We start from the raw sequence: 17,973 nt of genomic DNA on the forward strand, positions 1-17,973 counted from the left end.
CAACACATGGAGGGCTAATCACTGAAATTGATTATATTAATGGACACTGTAGTAAAACTCTGTAAATATAATTCTATAATTGCTAAGAGTTTAATTACATATATGTAGTGGAGTAATCGTAGAATTAATAAACAAGATTATTTGGTTGATGAGACTCAATAAATAATTTAGTTTATTGGAGTTTAGAATTATAGGTTTATGGTCCCCGAATCGCCACCTTGAAACACTGTCAAGGAAAGGGATAAGAGTAATATAATGTCGATCGAAAATATCTATTTTGAATTGGCAAAACAGTAATTATTTATTTTTGTAATAAATGAATAATTTTTCAAAATAATTAAATAGGAAAAAGACAAAAATCATTAAGACAAAATTTGTCAAGACAATATTTGTTGAGACAAAAGTTGTTAGGAGAAAAGACATCATCCTTGCCCTAAACAAGACATGGTAGACGTCTGTCACTATAGAGTTTGTCCTTAACTATACCATAAGTGGATTATTAGTTTGGGGAGATTGTAATAGAAAATTTTGTGTTGTTTTGTGAAAAAAGTGAAGATATTTGTTGAGAGACATTCAATACAGAGAGTATTTGCATCAACATGAAGAAAAAAAAAAGAGAAAAAATTGGCAATGTTGTGTCATAAATTGAAAAAAAAAAAAAAAGAAAGAGTTGTTTTAAAGTTATTAAATAAAAGGTTCTCTTATGTATTTATGGAAAAGGGGGATATTGAAATTGTTTGTGAAAATTGTAGGGTGATTTAAAAGGAGAAGTTTATGGTATAGGTGAGCCTAAATAATATTTTTCATCTACCCTTACCAAGCCTAACGTTATAACTCAATTAAGTCCTTTTTAATTTTAAAGCACATGTTGTTGATATTAGTAGATAAGGCTAAGTATTGCAAACTTATTGATAATTGAATTGTGGATATGTTGCATTGACTTTAAGCGTGTATATTAATTTTCAATGGTTCTTGACATGTGCGAGTTATAATTTCCTTTTTCAAATAAAATAAAAATCTATGTAAAACAAAAAAAAAAAACATACATTTTTATTAGGGAAACTTGCTTGGAGCTTGGCTAATCGTGAAGAGAAGCCTTGGGTCGTCTATCTTCTCAATAAATATTGCTGAAATCAGAGCTTATGGATAGTACAACAAAAACATAGTGATTCTATCATCTGGAAAAGTATCTTGGAAACTCAAAATATTATGGAGAAGGGATCTTGTACTTTGATCTTTACTGGGTGCTCTGTTGATTTGCAGAATAAGTCTTGGATTCCGTGGCTGCAAGTTGGCGAATTCAAGAAAAAGTATCTGATGTTTCAGAAGTGTATTTGGGGAATTAGTGGAATGATGATCTTGTTATTAATGTGTTCGGGGAAGACTTGGGAAGGAAAACAATTGCGATTCCTAGACTTCCCTTGACTTCTCAAGATTGCATCATTTGGAAAAGCAACGGCAATGGACATTTTTCTGTCAAAAGTGCTTATAGGTTAGATCAAGAGCATCGCTTCAACAACGCTCGAGATATCTGGAAATGGATTTAGAAACCAGAAATCACTTATTCAAGGAGTGCCCCCTGGTTCGTGCTATCTGGTTTCCAATTCTTTCCCCTGTCATTCGATTCAGGTTTCAGGTAATAATATGCTCAGCTTTCTGGGGAATCTCATCGAAGGCTTGGTTGGCAAGGATAAATTGGAGGTCTTGAAAATTGCAGCCTGCATTTTCACTGAGGTTTAGTTTCTGAGAAACCAGTGTCGTTTGACAGGGAAAATTGACGATATCGGAGGTCTCTTGGTCAGAGTCCAAAGGAAGTTTTCTAAGTTTTCCCCCACTCAACACGAAATTCATTATGTTCTCTAGCCTGGTGTGCCGTATTTCAGAAATTCATTGACTCTAGTTGTCGGCTAATTTATATTAGTCGAAGTTTTAATGTCTTTGTTGATGGCTTAGCTAAGAGTACTAGAAGGTCTAGCCACAATGCTAAACACTTCCAAGGGGAGGGTGTACCCTTGCCCCTTTTTTCCTTTTTAATTGAATGAATTCACTATTTCAAAAAAAAAAAATAGAAGATTAAGTTCTTATAGATTACACCTTCAAAATAAAAATCTTAGAAGGCCATTTATATCCTGAAAAAATTGTACCCATTTCAAACTAGTAGCATGTTTGTATGAAATAATAAGACAAGGGAAATTTCAATTTTTGCCCTTAATAATATAACCTATATCAAAATTTATACCCCTTTATAATTTGTACAAATTTATTCCTATAATTTTAAAAGTTTCCTAAAATACCCCCTAAATTAAACATTCCCTCTCTCAGACGTTCCCTCTCTCTTTCTGACGCTCCCTCTCTCTCTCGCTCTTCACGATCACGAACCCCCCCCCCCCCCCACATTTCCCTCTCTCAGATATTCCCTCTCTCTCTCTCTCTCTCTCTCTCTCTCTCTCTCTCTCTCTCTCTCTCTCTCTCTCTCTCTCTCTCTCTCTCTCTCTCTCTCTCTCTCTCTCTCTCTCTCTCTCTCTCTCTGTTCTCCTCACGAGCACGAACCCACAACCCACAACCCCTCATGAACCCACAACCCGCTCCCACACTCACGAACCCACAAACCAGACTTCCCCTCTCTCTCTCTCTCTCTCTGTTCTCCTCACGAGCACGAACCCACAACCCCTCACGAACCACGACGACGACGATCCAGGACCACGACGACGACGAAGCACTGAACTGAACTGAAGTGAACCACTGAACCACGAAAAGGTAAGTTTTTTTCTATTTAAATTTTAGAAATTTCAATACGAATTTGTGTATGTGCTTCAGATTTTGTGTGTTTTAGATTGTATATGCGAATTTAGATGTCAATACTTGCATGTTGTATGTGTTGGATATGTTTCAATGGTGTTTTCTGTGTTTTTACATAGTTATCGATGAAATGTCGATAGGATGTCGATATGCATAGGTATCTGGTTATGTGTTTGAACATTGTTGTCGACAGGTTGTCGACGTAATGTCGACAACTTGTCGATGGTTTACCTTTGTTTGATGTTATGTAGTTTTGCCCTAGAATGTCGACAATTTGTCGACTGTATGTCGATAGTTTGTCGATAATAAGTTGCAGTTCATTCTTTTGGTAGTTTAGTGTTAGAATGTCGACAATTTGTCGACTGTATGTCGATAGTTTGTCGATTATAAATCCCAGTTCATTTTGTTGGTAGTTGACTGTTAGAATGTCGACAATTTGTCGACTGTATGTCGATAAGTTGTCGATTATAAATCCCAGTTGATTCTGTTGGTAGTTTACTGTTAGAATGTCGACAATTTGTCGACTGTATGTCGATAAGTTGTCGATGTTGATCGTTTGTCACTGCTTTTATGATAATGTCGATAGCATGTCGATTGTATGTCGACAACCAGTGTTGAATGTTTGACAATGTCGACAGAATGTTGACATGAGCATTTCAGAAGTTTGATTTAAATTTAAATTTGACATTTCTTAACTTTTTTGACATTTAAATTTGTTTGGTGTTTGATTTTTCAGATGGCTCCCAGACTCATTATTCCAGCACCCGAGCATTTCACTGGCCGCGTCACATATAGGGGCACTGGAATTTTTGCAAAAATCAAAGCTCGGTTTGAGGAGTTCAACCTTAATAACACGGCGAAGGAAAGCCGTTTCGGGAGCTTCTGGAATGCCGTACCACTGACATTCTCCTCGGTGTTATTTCACCAGCTGATGCTCCACAAAATGAAAGTGGATGCTCAGGAGGAGTTGAGGATGAGGTTTTATGTTGGTCGGAAGGAGGTCCGATTCGGGGTGCTGGAGTTTGCACTCATTACGGGTTTGGACTTATCCTCGGGGCCAACAGAAGAGGAGAAGGCTGCGCAGGTCGCGCGCTTGGGGTCAAACCGATTGATCAACAAATATTTCAACCGATCTGATAGTGTGAAGACAGAAGCACTCCAACTTCAGTTCACAAACTGCCAGAACCCGGAAGACTTGTACAAGCTCGGCTTGTGCTTGTTTGTGGAGTCAGTGCTTCTGGGCCGCGAGGCCAACGCGCTGATTACGCCTCACATACTTAGATATGTGGAAGACCTCGAGTTCTTCTTCCGGATTCCTTGGGGGAAGCACTCATTCGCCAGACTCATGCACTCGCTTCAGAAAGACATGTTGAAACAGAAGGCCAACTACGAGAAGAAGCTGAGTTCGGATGTTCAGCACGAGTGCAAATACACAGCATATGGCTTCGCACCTGCAGTACAATATTGGGCGTACGAGGCCATTTTGGAGGTTGGGAAGAGGTATGGCACGAACCACGGGATTCGGTTCCCCAGGATGCTTAGCTGGACGAGCAAAGGCGATATTGGGAAGAAAGACGTCAGCGCATTATTTTCTAGACGGGTATGATTTTCACTTATGTTCAGAATAATTATTTAACATAAATGCTTGTAATAAATGCTAAATGGTTTTATTTTGATATTTTTTGAACCATACACAGAATCTTGAAGTGGTCAAGGGGCTACTTCCACGGACAGAGGAGGAGGCATTTGTGAGGACCATATCTTACGATGGTGTGGAGAACCTGGTTGATGATGTTGTGGATGACACAGAGGCTGAGGCAGGTAGTCAGGTACCAGAGACTCAGGTCCCAGACACTCAGGAAAGAGACACTCAGGTACCAATTTTTGGAACTTTTTTTTATGTCTTTATTTTTTATTGTTTTTGTTTTGTGATATTTGTTACATTGTGGAATTATCGTATGCTTACCGTATTTTTTTGATATATATTTTTTCAGGCCACTGGTTCAGAACCTCAGCCCAGTGCACCATCTTCATCAGGCGTTCGGGGTGCCGAGTACACTGATTTAGTGGCTCGGTTGGATAGGATCGAGGCTGACACTCAGGGTCTGTATGCTGCTCATGTCGAGCTGAAGAAGGCATACGAGACCAGCCATGTAGAGCTGAAGGGTGGTCAGAACGTAATTATGGAGCAGCTCAGACACATATTGGCCATGTTGAATCGTCCGCCAACGACAGCTTCAGCACCGGAGGCCCCAGCAGATCCATCTACCCCACCACCAGCTGCTTCACCCCCAGTAGAAGAGGATGAGGTCTTCCCCGACGATTACGACCCTTATGAGGGAGCTCCAGCGACTCCGATCGAGGCACAACCTCTTATCCATGTACATGACACCGAGTCGCAGGGTGAGATTCTGTCCATAGAGGCACAACCTGCAGTGGTTAAGAGTCGGAAGAGGAAGAGAAAGCCTCCTGTATGGTTCGGTGACTATACGGAGATGAAGAGGAGACATAGGCCATCTTCGACTTTTGATCCCCTGGAGCCACCGGATGAGAAATTGTTAACCACTTTCCGAAAGTGGTGTGTTGGACTCATTCCGAACCACCGACTTCGGGATTTGAGAAGTGGTGATTACGGTCCAGGATTCTTTTGGATAATGCTCACACCAAAGGAATGGCTTACAGATGACGTAAGTAAAGTATTTTATAATATTACTTCACTTTACAACTTTATGTGCAATTAATATATTTTTTTGTCTAACTGACATTTCCCTTTATATGCAGCATATAGATGCAGCAATGCATATGCTGAGGAGGCGACGCACCGACTATCCACTGACATTTCCTCAGAAGGGTATCATTCTCTCCACATTCGTGACCGCCATGATCAGCAGTGCATGGACGAGCCACAAGGGTCCGAGGAAAAACTTTAAATGGGAGGATTATATCCTGGACTACTGCACAGGGGCTCATAAGGTATTGTTTTAGTAAGATTTTAAATGTTAATTGTTTGGGAAGATTATTATGGTTTGTTAATTGTTTCGTTGTTCTCTGTAATTACAGTCCCAAGTCTTTGAGAGAGGGAGGGGTAACGAGTTTATTTACTTCGTTCTGCACCTTCCCGAGGCAAGGCACTGGGTCACAGTTGAAGTCGACATAGAGCTGTGGAAAATTAATGTCTACGACTGTGATTCCAGCGTCTGTCATTGGACCGCCTTGGAACCCATCATGAAGGTTTGGGCAGAACTGCTGCCCTCGCTAATCCTTGCAACCGGGGAATTTCCACATAACAACCAGATCATGGCGTTAGCTAACTGTGACATCACGGTGCTTCCAAAAATGCACGCGACTCGAGCCACTCACGACTTAGTTCCGAAGTCAGCAACCAGGTACATAGCGATAAAAAAGTACTGTAGTATTAAAATATGTTTTACGTTAGACTGACTTTACATTTTATTTTGCATTTAGTGGTGATTGTGGCATCTATTGCATTGAGTATGTGGAGCATCTCATGATGCAGCGTGGATTGACAGATGTGACGCCAGACCGGATAGTTATGTTTCGTCAACGATGGTGTGTTGATTTATTTTACCAAAATGTCGGCTGATTATATGTGTAATTATTGGGACATTGTATATTTTGTGTAATTAACATTACAGTTATGTATATATAGATTTTCTTTTCGTTCAAATTTTGATAATTATTCGTGGTTTCAAATATAAAATATCAACATTATTCAACAAAAATAACTATTAAACCTAAAAATAATTAAAATATTTGAAAAATATTCAACCTCAACAAAAATAACTATGACAAAATATGCATCATTACAATATATCAAATTTCCCAACGAATACGTACAAGACGCCTCAGATGCGGGCTTTGCATGTTGCTCTGTTGTGGCCTGAACTGCCACAGCGGCTGCAGTTTCGTGGTACAGAACCTTTTTTATCACCAGACGGGAAACGGTTCTCCCGTCTTCTTCCAGCGTTGCTTTTTCTTGGACGACCTACAAGCTTCTTTTCCACAGGTACCCCAACTTTCATATTCTTGATGTGTTCTGGGAGAACCCAATCATCCTCGTCACCAGCAAGATTGATGGTATCATCGTAAATCTTCCTCCACATTTCTTTTGAATAATAAGGTGAGCAAATCGTGTACACACTTGTGTTCGTTTTCAATGCCGCGGCACATGCATGAAGGCAAGGGAGTTTCAATAACGTGAACACGCCGCAGGTGCATGTTCTTTCAACTAGATTCACATCACCACCTCTTTCACCGTTAGGTCCCCTACCAACGTTATACAAATTGGCTCCATTTCGTTGGACGCGCCTGTACCTTGCATTTTCATGAATTTTTTCCAAGTTTTTTTCGAAGAGCGTGGCCAAAGGGGTCGCACATTTGTCAGCATTTTCGAGGTGATCAGCGAACCACGATTGGAGTGTGAACCTGATAAATTCAACCAAAGTAGTTATTGGATATTTCCTGAACTCTTCTGTGACACTATTGAAGCTTTCAGCAGCGTTGCTCGTCATGATGTTGTATCTATCGCCCAAACAATAAGGGTGAGCCCACTTCTCAAACCCTATACTCTCCACATATGCAGCAATGGCCGGATTCATCTTTCTAAGCTTCTCGAACTCTCTATCGCATTCAGTCTTCGACCATGCGTAAGCAACATTATATATTTGGTTGTGAAAAGCATCAGTCTTGAATTTGGCGTTCACGTTCATAACAATGTGGTGATAGCATGCACAGTGGACTGCTTCGGGAAAAATGAGTTCAACAGCATGATCAATGCTTTGATGCCTATTTGACACAAACACTAAGTTCTCAACCACGCCAATTGCTATCCTCAACTTCTGTAAGAAATACGTCCAGGAGTCGTTATTCTCACTGTCAACGATACCATAAGCAACCGGCAACAATTGGTTGTTCGCATCGTATGCCACAACAACTAACATTATACCGCCGTACTTCGTCTTCAAGAAGGTGCCATCGATACTCAAAACAGGACGACAAAAAGAAAAGCCCCTTCTACATGCACCGAGTGATATAAAACAGTACTTGAACCGCTCATCCTCTAAGTACAAGTCAGTAATGGTACCTGGATTCTTCTGTTCCAGCATGTACAAGTACCCAGGAAGCTTCATGTATGAAAACTCAGGCGTACCCCTAGCATACGTAAGTCCCATCTCCCTGCACCTCCACGCCTTCACATAACTCATACTGATACCGTAGTTGTCAAACATGTCCCTCTGTATGTCTTTAGCCTTGTACTTAGTTCCGTCTTGGGTGTACTTCCCCTTAATAAGGTGGCCAACTACCCATGGTGCTGCTTGACGGTGATCTGAACATCTCGCATTCAAGTTACATGTGTGTTTATTGTGAAATACAGTGACCTCAAAGTTGTCAGAATGCATCTTCTTCCTCCCCCTCAATCTCCATTTACAATCTGGAGCCTTGCATGTAACGTACAACACATCAGGGGATGACTTCTTCACCATCCACTCGAAATTGTTATTAAGTGCAAACCTACCCACAACTTGTCTCAGTTCTTCCTTGTTTTCATAAAAATTACCAAGCTCTATCACCCCTGCTTCCTTACTTTGTAAACAAGTAGTTAGCTCATGATTTTCCATTATATCTTCCTTTGTCCACATGGGAGCTTTGAACTTGGTACAAACTTCAAAAGAGGAGAACGTTGCATGACGAGCATGTTCTTCAGTTCTGCCTGGTCGACTACTGCTAGTTCCAGGTGTAGTGCGATTTTCACTACGAGGTTGTCATTCTCGCTGTGTACCTTGGTTACTCGGTACACACTCTAACCTCAACAATGCTCCCGCTACGGGTTCATCGACTGCTAAATCATGCTCATCGTCCATATTCAAATCTACAATAGGATCGTTATTGTAGAAGGGTGTATCGAACTCTTCAAACTGATGAAATCCTGTCGCTTCTTGTTCTTGCCCTACATTGGTCGGAACATCAAAATTGGTCGGAACCTCTAAATTGGCCGGAACCTCCTCATTCACACCAATCCCAACATCTGTTTCGGGAACGCAAGACCCTACCACACTCCGAGGGAGAGGATTAGTAGGCGGCGTAGGCTTCGAATTCCCAACTTTTCTCACCTTGGTCACGAATAATGGCATAAACTCTGTATTTGACATTGTTGCCCTCATCTCTAAAAACGTTCTCAGTTGGCGTTCTTTCTTAATAACCTCTGGCGCAACCATTTTTCCCTTCATGTACAAGGAACAAATCTCCAACTTTAAATCATACGCTACCGGATCAACTTCCAACTCTTCATATAAAATTTGTCGCAGTTCTTGTAGGGTTGTCTCGGTTGTAACTGTCAACGTCAAGCTGCTATTTGCTTTGTAGATCCAATTATAATTCTCACATAACCAAACACCATCGTACGATACAACAAGGAACACTTTGTCTCCTGCAATTGCAAACCAAAAAAACAAGGTGAGTAAAGGAAAAAACACCCAAAAAAAAATAAAAATCGACATCCCATCGATATCAATAGACATAATGTCGATAATCACAACATCAGAAATTAGGGCACTGATTGTCGACATTGTGTCGACATAATATCGACATACAGTCGACAACCACACCAAGCATGCTGGTCATCGACATAATATCGACATACCATCGACATTCAATCGACAATTAACAACGGTTACACATTTAATGTTAATAAATTTTACCTACGTTCCCAACAACCCTTCCCAACTGACACGTTGCATGTCAGACACGTGTCCTATCGACAAGTTGTCGACATGACGTCGACATGGTATCGACAAATGAGTTAGCAGTGTCACTAAATTGGCATGTTGTCGACATCATGTCGACATAGTATCGACATTCAGTCGACAAATACACCATTTCATGAGTTGTCCCTGTACAGTTACGCATTTAATGACCATTAAATTTTCATACATTCCCAACATGTTTACTGCTCTATAAAAGCAAATCCCTTTCTTATTCATAAGTGCTCTTGTCTTCTACTTCTCTCTTACTCTTAAAAATTTCTCTTATTCTCTTAAGTTCTAAATATGGCCCCAAGAAAGAACGGCAAATTCCCCATCTTAACTCCTGAAGAGCTGAAGCAGGAGCCTGATGTTGGCATAGTTACTCCTGCAATGCAGAAAGTTTTTGACGCCCAAAGAGCTTTCGAAAGAGAACGATGTGGGAACGAGTTCAGGTTCAGGCAACTTGAAGCTCATTTTTGCAAAACTGGTGTATGGCCGGCTCCACCACCAGGGTTCCCCGAAGGATGCCGTCGTTGCAAACTAGGCATCTTTAACGGTAAACCGGTGAAGCCTGGAACATTATGCAAGTATTGCAAGGCTCACCCACAAGCCAAAGAATTTAAAAAAAAAATAATTTCTTATGTTATGGCTTGTGGGGAGTTTTATTTAATGTTTGTTTTTTTTTTTATGAACTTTATTTTCTGTTTTTTTTTTATGTTTTTTTATGTTATTTTATGTTTTTAATAAACTTTATTTAATGTTAATGTTATGTTATGTTTATGTTTTATTCACGGTTTTTTTATTTGCATCGATATTTTGTCGACATCATGTCGACAAAGTATCGACAACATCTAAAAAAAAGAAAAATGCATGTTGTCGACATTCTGTCGACAAATAGTAAATACCATGTTGGTTGCATGATGTCGACAACATGTCGACATTATGTCGACATAACGTCGATAATGGTCGTCACTGACCTTCCCTTTTGTAATCATCGACAAACCATCGACATATCATCGATATATCATCGATAACTCTGGAAAACCCAGAATTCGACTGAAAACCAGATCTGCCAGATCTCAACAATTTCAGACCAAAAAACAGCAGTTCCAACAAAAAACACACATATAACAATTTTAAACTACATAAAGTCAAACAAAATGCTTAAAATACAACTTACCCATTATAATGGTGTAAGATTCTTGAGTGATGTTGTATTGTGCTTCGGTTTTCCACCAACACCCACCGAGAAAACAACCATTCAACAGCAAATAAAGAGAGTGACGAGAGAGTGGGACGGATAGAGGGAAATTTTTTGATAAATTTTTCAGTTTTTTTCTAGAGAGAGAGAGTGGTGCACGAGAGAGAGGGAAGAGGGAAGAGAGAGAAACATCATTTCAGATTTTAGCTATTTTATTTTATTTTTTTTAAAAAAAGGGTAAAATGGGAAGTTCATGTAATTAATGGACTAAATTTGTACAAATTAAGGAAGGGTATAAATTTTGATATGGCTTGTATTATTAAGGCCAAAAATTGAAATTTCCCTAAGACAATTATTACTACGATGGTTTGCAAATTTTAACGTACTCCAACATTTAGGCTACTTTTGCAAAATTTTCATATATTTATTAAATATTAAATATTTGATATTAATAATTTTTCTCTGTTATTTTGTAGGTGTTGGTGGGATGGAAAGTAACAAATTAGAGATTTTCTTTTTGATATTAAAGTTTTATTGTATAGTTTTTTCCTAAGTATCTATTGTATAGTTCCTTGATTAAACCGGTTGTTTAAGACATTCCACATCACAGATGCAATGTCTAAGTACATGATACTGCTCTTGATTTTAGTAGAAACCGACTGCAATATCCATGACATTACCATTTGATTAATCTTGTCCAAGAATCAAGAAGGGGATCATTAATAGAGGTTAAGGAAGTGTACCTTCAAGGAAGGGGGTTTTGTTTCTTGCTCCAATGGAAAGCTTGAAGTCACGTTTCCATAGTTGGAAGTTGCGGTCTGTGAGAACAGGGGTAACCAATGCTATATTGGGATGATCAGTTGTACTGAGGTAGTAAGGAGATCGAACATTCTCGTAAGCTAGTCTATCGACTGGATTGGAACGATGAACGACAAGTGGAAGCACAGCAATTGAACGACAAGGATTTTCATTCTATGTGCGGAAGGCTTCACTGCATTGCTTCAAAAATATGAACAAAGAGGGTGGCTTCATGGATGTAAAGTGGCCAATGGTGCTCCTAGAGTATCTCACATGTTATTTACTGACGATAGTTACCTTTACTGTAAGGCTACAGAAGATGAAGCTCGGTGAATCCAGGAAGAATTATACAAATTTGAACTTGCCTCGGGTCAAAAGGTTAATTTCTCCAAATATTCTATCTTTTTTAGTGTTAATACCCTGAGTTCCATGAAAGATAGAATCAATTCTATCTTGGGTATGACCACGACTGCTGAAGACAAATTATATTTGGGTTTGCCTAGTTCAATGGGGAGGAATAAATCGATTGCTTTGGGTTTCTTGAAAAACAAAGTAAAGAATAGACTTCTTGGCTATGGTACAAAGTTTCTATCAAGGGCGGGCAAGGATATATTAATAAAAACGGTGGCGCAAGTACTCCCAAGCTATGCTATGAGTGTTTTCTTGATTCCACAAGAGGTCATAAAAGATATTGAAGGCTTGATGTCAAAGTTTTGGTGGCAATCTTCAAGTAACTCTCCTAAAGGTATCCATTGGATGTCTTGGAAAAAACTTTGCAAACACAAATCTAAAGGAGGTATGGGTTGTCGTAACTTAAGAAGTTTTAACTTGGCTCTGTTGGGAAAGCAAGGTTGGAGGTTTCTTACACAACCTGATGCGCTTGTTTTAAAAATCTTTAAGGCAAGGTATTATCCTGGGGGTTCATTTTTTACAGCTGGTATTGGCAATAACCCCAGTTATGTCTGGCATAGTGTTCTTGAAGCTCGTCAATTAGTGATTAAAGGTGTTCGTTGGATTTTGCGTGGGAGATGGTACTTGTATCTCAGTCTTGGGTGAATCTTGGTTACCTAATGTTCAAGATCTGTTTGTTCCATCTCAACACCCTGCTCTGTTTGGTGTTAAAGTATGTAATTTGCTGGATGTAAATGGATCGGGCTGGGATGAAGAAATTGTGGCTGATTTGTTTGAACAGCGGGATCAAAGGCTTATCTTACAAATCCCTGTACAACATGGTCACGGTCAAGACAAAATCACTTGGATTGGTGAAGTTTCAGGTTTCTTTACAGTGAAAAGTGCATATAGAATGATTCAAGAAATTATTGGGGAGAATACTCTAGATACAACAGCTCTTGAAGCCTTTTGGAAGAAATTTTGGGCATTGAAACTCCCCCCAAAAATGAAAAATCTGGTGTGGATAGCTTGTCAAGGTTATCTTCCAACTATGATTCAATTAAGAACTAAAAGAGTGAATATGTCAACTATTTGTCCAGTCTGCAACTGTCATGAGGAGTCCATTTACCATGCTCTTGTTGAGTGTCCAGCTGCTCAACTCTGCTGGAACAGAGAAGGAATAGGCACGCTGCTGCAAGATAATGCAGTGTTTTTGGACTGGTGTAAAAACGATTGATTGCTCTTTGTTGGTCAATATGGAATGCAAGGAATGACAAGGTTTGGAACAACAAATTGTCAAGTGCAGAAAGTATAGTTTTTTTCGGCAAAAACATACCTTAATCAATGGCTTGATGCTCATAGTTCTACTGTGATTTACCCGTGTCCTGGTTTTGTGCTAGGTGATGGGGTTGAGCAGTGGCAGCCACCACTTGAAAATAGCATTAAGGTTAATGTTGGTGGCGTTATATTTGCTTACACGAATCGGTTTGGGGTTGGTTTTGTGGTTCGAAATGCACAAGGGATGTTAATCGAAGGAGTTACCAAGCTTTATCAAAGGTCGGCTACACTAGAATTTGTAGAAACTTTGGGTGTTAAGGAAGCTTTAACTTGGATCAAACGAAATCGATCTTCCCAAGTTATTCTTGAAACTGATTGCTTAGTGTTTATTCAAGCCTTGCGTATTTTAATTGAAATGATTTCTATGTTTGATCAAGTGGTTAATGATTGTAAGGCTTTATTGAAAGAAATTCAACATGTTTCTATCTTTTTTGTTAGGCGATTAGTTAATAAGGTGGCTCATAACTTTGCTAGAGCTTCTTTATTTTATCATGATTGCAGTTTCAACTTGGGGTTTGTCCCAGTTGATTTGCTACCTTTGTTGGTAGTTGAATTTAATTATTAATAAATTATGATTTTCCATTAAAATATATATATCTTTATATATTAAAAGTGTCTATCTAACGGCAATTCTTGGTTTAACGATTCTTGGTTTAACGTTTTTTTTATTTAGGCTTACACGATTAACTTAACAGACTGTAAACGTTAAACGTTAACAAATAAATAAACCCAATAATTAAACCAAAAAAATTAAACAATCTTTTTTAAAATTAAAAAAAATATCTTACCCACATATCTCTCTAACAAATCCTTCAATTTTTAAATTTTTTTTACACGGCTTGAATGATGATAATTTTGTAAAAGAACTACGTAAAAAAAATTAAGAACCCTCCTCATGAAACAAAGAACAAAACAACAAAATTAATTAATTATAAGTAAAAAAAAAAACTCAAATATATATTTCTGTGTATATTAAATAAATAATATATATAATTATCAAAGGAAACATGATTAACATAGTTAAATAAATATATTTAATAATTTAAATATATTATAATTATTTACATTTTTTAAAAAAACAAAAGTAGCTAAATATAATATTGTATATATACGTATATAATAAGCTAGAGAAAATACCACTAAATATATATAATTTTTTTATTTGAAATAATAATTAATAAAATAGGATGAAGAGAAGATCGCTCCTTATATAGGACAATGTGCTCTGACAATAGGGGTGTTCGAGGAACAGAATGCAATCATCAGTTGTTAATTCTCATTGCTTTTGGTAAAAATTACACCTTTAATACTTCTTTGTTACTTTTGTTGTGCTATTTTGAGTGACGGTGGCTTTATAATGAGCAGATAAGATTTCAGTTAGCATTGTTAAAATTCATGACTTCTGGTAGGCTGACAGTGGTAGCTTCTTAAGAATACTTGTACACATTAATTTTGATTTTGCTCTGTTTTTGACTCCATATCTAAAATTTTTCCTTGGTAGTGAGAATGTTCCTTCAAGTGTTAGTTATTCTTAATTTTGTAATATTTGAACTGGAACAAATGCAACATATATTATAACCTTATTATTATTGTTTCCAATATGTTTTTACTAACATTTGTAGTTTAATTTAAACTCCATTATACTGGACATGCATAAAAGTTTAATTTAAATTTATTATTCAAATCTCTCTAAATTAAATATTATTTATTTCTGATTCATTTATTTCCTTCCGAACTCATAATATAATACTTAATATAAAACATAGCATACGTGCATCGCACGTAACAATATACTAGTATATATATAAAGACTCATCATATTTCATGGGACCAATAGAATTATTATTTCTCAATTTTATTTTTGTTATATTCACACAATGAGAATACAAACATTTTCACCCTAAAAAAAAATACCAAAACAAAAAAAGCAAACATTTTATGTACAAACTTAATTTTTAGTTCAAGGTGTAGAAATTGAGGCCCTCAAATTAATCAAAATTGTTGAACAAGAATTTGGACACAGCAAAACATATATATAGAAATTGAAATTAGTCCATTTTGTCTATGTTTTTTTATTAAATTCCAAATAATACCATGAATTTTCTTCATGAATCTCTTAACAATTTATTTATTCACTAAAAAAAATAAGTGGAAAGAAGTAGAAAAAGATCAATATGTGTGTGTATAATACATATACAGGTGATTGGATCTCCTTGAAATTAAATTACACACATATTTACTTAAAATAGGAGTCTTTATATATATGATGTTCCTAAAGTGAAATTCTTCATTTACCTGCACCAAAAAAATAAATAAATAAATAAATCATTTGATCAACAACACTAAATATAATTCCATCAAATTTTGCAAAAAAAAATAATAATAATAATAATAATAATAATAAATCATTTGATCAACATTAAATATAATTCACATCAAATTTTGCAAAAAATAATAATAATAATAATAATAATAATAATAAATCATTTCATCAACAACATTAAATTAATTCACATCAAATTTTGCAAAAAAGAAAAGTTCTGAACAACTTCTTTTCTTTCTTTCAATAATAACATTTCATATATTAATTTCTGATTCACTATTCTTACCCTAAATTTCATGTGTTATTTAGAAAAATAAATAAATAAATAAATAAAACGTATATATATTTAAAATAAATAAATAAATGAGTGTGTTCCTAGCTTCACTTATTTTGATTAATTTCTATCTATATAAATTTAATATAAACAATATCCACAACACAAATCTTCATACAAAAAACCATATAAATATATAGAAACAAGTTGTAAATTATTATATATTAATACAAAGACAGAAATTAAATTACCTAATTAAACTGACTTTCCAAAGTTAATAAAGCTAATCATAACCCCATTGTTTTGTAGCATCCACCCTAATAATCAATACCTACAAAAAATTATTCAAAACAAACAAGTACTATATTTAATTAATCTCGAACTTCACACATTTTAAATAAAATACGATAAATAAAATTTGATATTAAATTACACTAATAATAATAATGATCACCTCAAAAACCAAAGGACGTATTAACCGAAAGACGAGAATATCCCCATCCTCTAAATTATGAGCAATTGCAAATTCTTTCCATCCACCATATAGTGTAACCCTCTTCTTAGCCATGTAGTTAGTTTTAAACTCATTTTTTTCTTTATCTATTAATGTTATTATCTCATCTTCCTCGGGCAAGTATTTTGTAACAAAATCTTTTGGAAGACGCTGTTAATTAAGTAATTAAGGTTAATTAATTAAACAAAAACAAAAAAAAAATAATTATAATTAATAATTAACTAGTTAATATTATTGATGAGAAGATTATATACCAGCCAAGATCCATCACTAACACTTAGTGGGTTCATGGATTTGAGAAATGTTGGATAATCGAGTTCGAAACCTGATGTTAGTTCTCTCGCTCTTGTCCATGCAGCTAACCTATCTTTATGTGAAGCTATCGTTGTCATTTTCAATAATGTCCAACGAGTACTGAAGATTTAGTTAGCGACAATTTTAAACTGATGCAAGAACTTCAACTTATTATAGCGTCGGTCTAGCTTCTTCTGTACATGTTTGTATTCATCAAAAATTACCATTTAGTAATGATAAAAAAGTGAAAAAATAAATAAAAACCAAAGATTTTGACTAAGAAATGTGTTAAAAAGACAAATAGAAGTGAAAAGAAGATCAAGAAAGAATTAGATCCATTATTATTATTATAAGTTCATTAATAAACATTTCGCGAAGAAAAACTAATCATCATTTGTAATAAATTCAACGAGTGAAAAATTAATGTCAATTTTTAAACCGAAGCAAAACCTTATTATATATAGCGTCGCTTTAATCTTCTCTATACAAGTTTGTATTTATCATAAATTACCATTTAGTAATGATAATTAAAGATTATGAACAAGAAATGTGTTAAAAGGACTACAAATAAATAGAAGTGGAAGAATGAAGAAGAGGGAATTATTAAACCATTAATTATAACTAAGTTAATAAATATTTGTAGGAACAAAGAAAAATTCATTAATGATAATTATTAAAGATCGATATATAAAGATATTTTACCAGTTTATAATGGCTTGGGTTTCCATTTTTGGTGACGAAATCCTTTTCTTTTTGTGCTTTGTGCTCCAAGAAAATCATAGGCTATTCTTGATGATGTGAAAGAAGAAAATAGTACTTAAATTTATAAAACCATGGAAAATAATTTTTATATATATATATATATATATATATATTTATATTGTCCACTCCATGCACCGTTAATTAATTATTTAAGTAATATATATGACTATAGCCAAATTTATCATTAATTAATTTCACGTAATCAAACAAAATAATGTAAAATTAAGGGTGCATTTGTAATATTTTTTAGTCAGTTTTTTATTATAATTAGAAAAGTGAAAATATTTTCTAAAAACATGTTCTCTAAATTATTTTACTTTTCAATTTTTATTGAGAATCAAAATTTTAAAAATTTTAAAAACTTTTTAAAAAAAATTAAACAGTGTTTTTTTTTCTTAATCAATATTTTAGACTGCGATCCTAACCTGGACCTTGGGACCCATACCCAAATTCTAGACCAAGACTCACACTTCGATCCGAACCTGAACCTCAACTCGGACCCAAACCCAGACCCTA

At 35.9% G+C, this 17,973-nt stretch overlaps 2 protein-coding genes across 4 annotated transcripts; one reads left to right on the forward strand and one right to left on the reverse strand.

Annotated features, from left to right (window-relative positions):
- Positions 1 to 3,427: 3,427 nt before the first annotated feature.
- On the forward strand, positions 3,428 to 6,303 carry LOC115718967 (uncharacterized). Its single transcript, XM_061105378.1, has 5 exons — positions 3,428 to 4,399; positions 4,497 to 4,673; positions 4,794 to 5,486; positions 5,581 to 5,772; positions 5,860 to 6,303. The coding sequence occupies exons 1-5, from the start codon at positions 3,536 to 3,538 to the stop codon at positions 6,238 to 6,240; spliced, it is 2,307 nt and encodes a 768-aa protein (XP_060961361.1). The 5' UTR covers positions 3,428 to 3,535; the 3' UTR covers positions 6,241 to 6,303.
- Positions 6,304 to 15,328: 9,025 nt separating this feature from the next.
- On the reverse strand, positions 15,329 to 17,596 carry LOC115718947 (B3 domain-containing protein Os06g0194400-like). Of its 3 annotated transcripts, XR_009684828.1 has the most exons (6): positions 17,398 to 17,596; positions 16,817 to 16,889; positions 16,656 to 16,764; positions 16,342 to 16,551; positions 16,139 to 16,218; positions 15,329 to 15,585 (listed from the first exon to the last, which is right to left on the reverse strand). XR_009684828.1 is itself a non-coding variant. In XM_061105379.1 (4 exons), the coding sequence occupies exons 1-3, from the start codon at positions 16,791 to 16,793 to the stop codon at positions 16,171 to 16,173; spliced, it is 396 nt and encodes a 131-aa protein (XP_060961362.1). In that variant the 5' UTR covers positions 16,794 to 17,392; the 3' UTR covers positions 15,329 to 15,585; positions 16,139 to 16,170. The 3 variants fall into 3 exon arrangements, 1 of the variants encoding a protein (XP_060961362.1); XR_009684827.1 differs by having other exon boundaries at positions 16,656 to 16,889; XM_061105379.1 differs by lacking the exon at positions 17,398 to 17,596 and having other exon boundaries at positions 16,656 to 17,392.
- Positions 17,597 to 17,973: the final 377 nt, after the last annotated feature.

This window comes from Cannabis sativa, chromosome X (genome assembly GCF_029168945.1).
Source record: "Cannabis sativa cultivar Pink pepper isolate KNU-18-1 chromosome X, ASM2916894v1, whole genome shotgun sequence".
NCBI lineage: Eukaryota > Viridiplantae > Streptophyta > Magnoliopsida > Rosales > Cannabaceae > Cannabis > Cannabis sativa.

Coding starts and splice junctions, on each gene's coding strand:
- LOC115718967 (XM_061105378.1), top strand. CDS start 3,536: ATGGCTCCCAGACTCATTATTCCAGCACCCGAGCATTTCACTGGCCGC. Junction 4,400..4,496: donor GCGCATTATTTTCTAGACGG/GTATGATTTTCA, acceptor AACCATACACAG/AATCTTGAAGTGGTCAAGGG. Junction 4,674..4,793: donor CTCAGGAAAGAGACACTCAG/GTACCAATTTTT, acceptor ATATTTTTTCAG/GCCACTGGTTCAGAACCTCA.
- LOC115718947 (XM_061105379.1), bottom strand. CDS start 16,793: ATGACAACGATAGCTTCACATAAAGATAGGTTAGCTGCATGGACAAGA. Junction 16,552..16,655: donor TTAGTGATGGATCTTGGCTG/GTATATAATCTT, acceptor CTTAATTAACAG/CGTCTTCCAAAAGATTTTGT. Junction 16,219..16,341: donor TACGTCCTTTGGTTTTTGAG/GTGATCATTATT, acceptor AATTTTTTGTAG/GTATTGATTATTAGGGTGGA.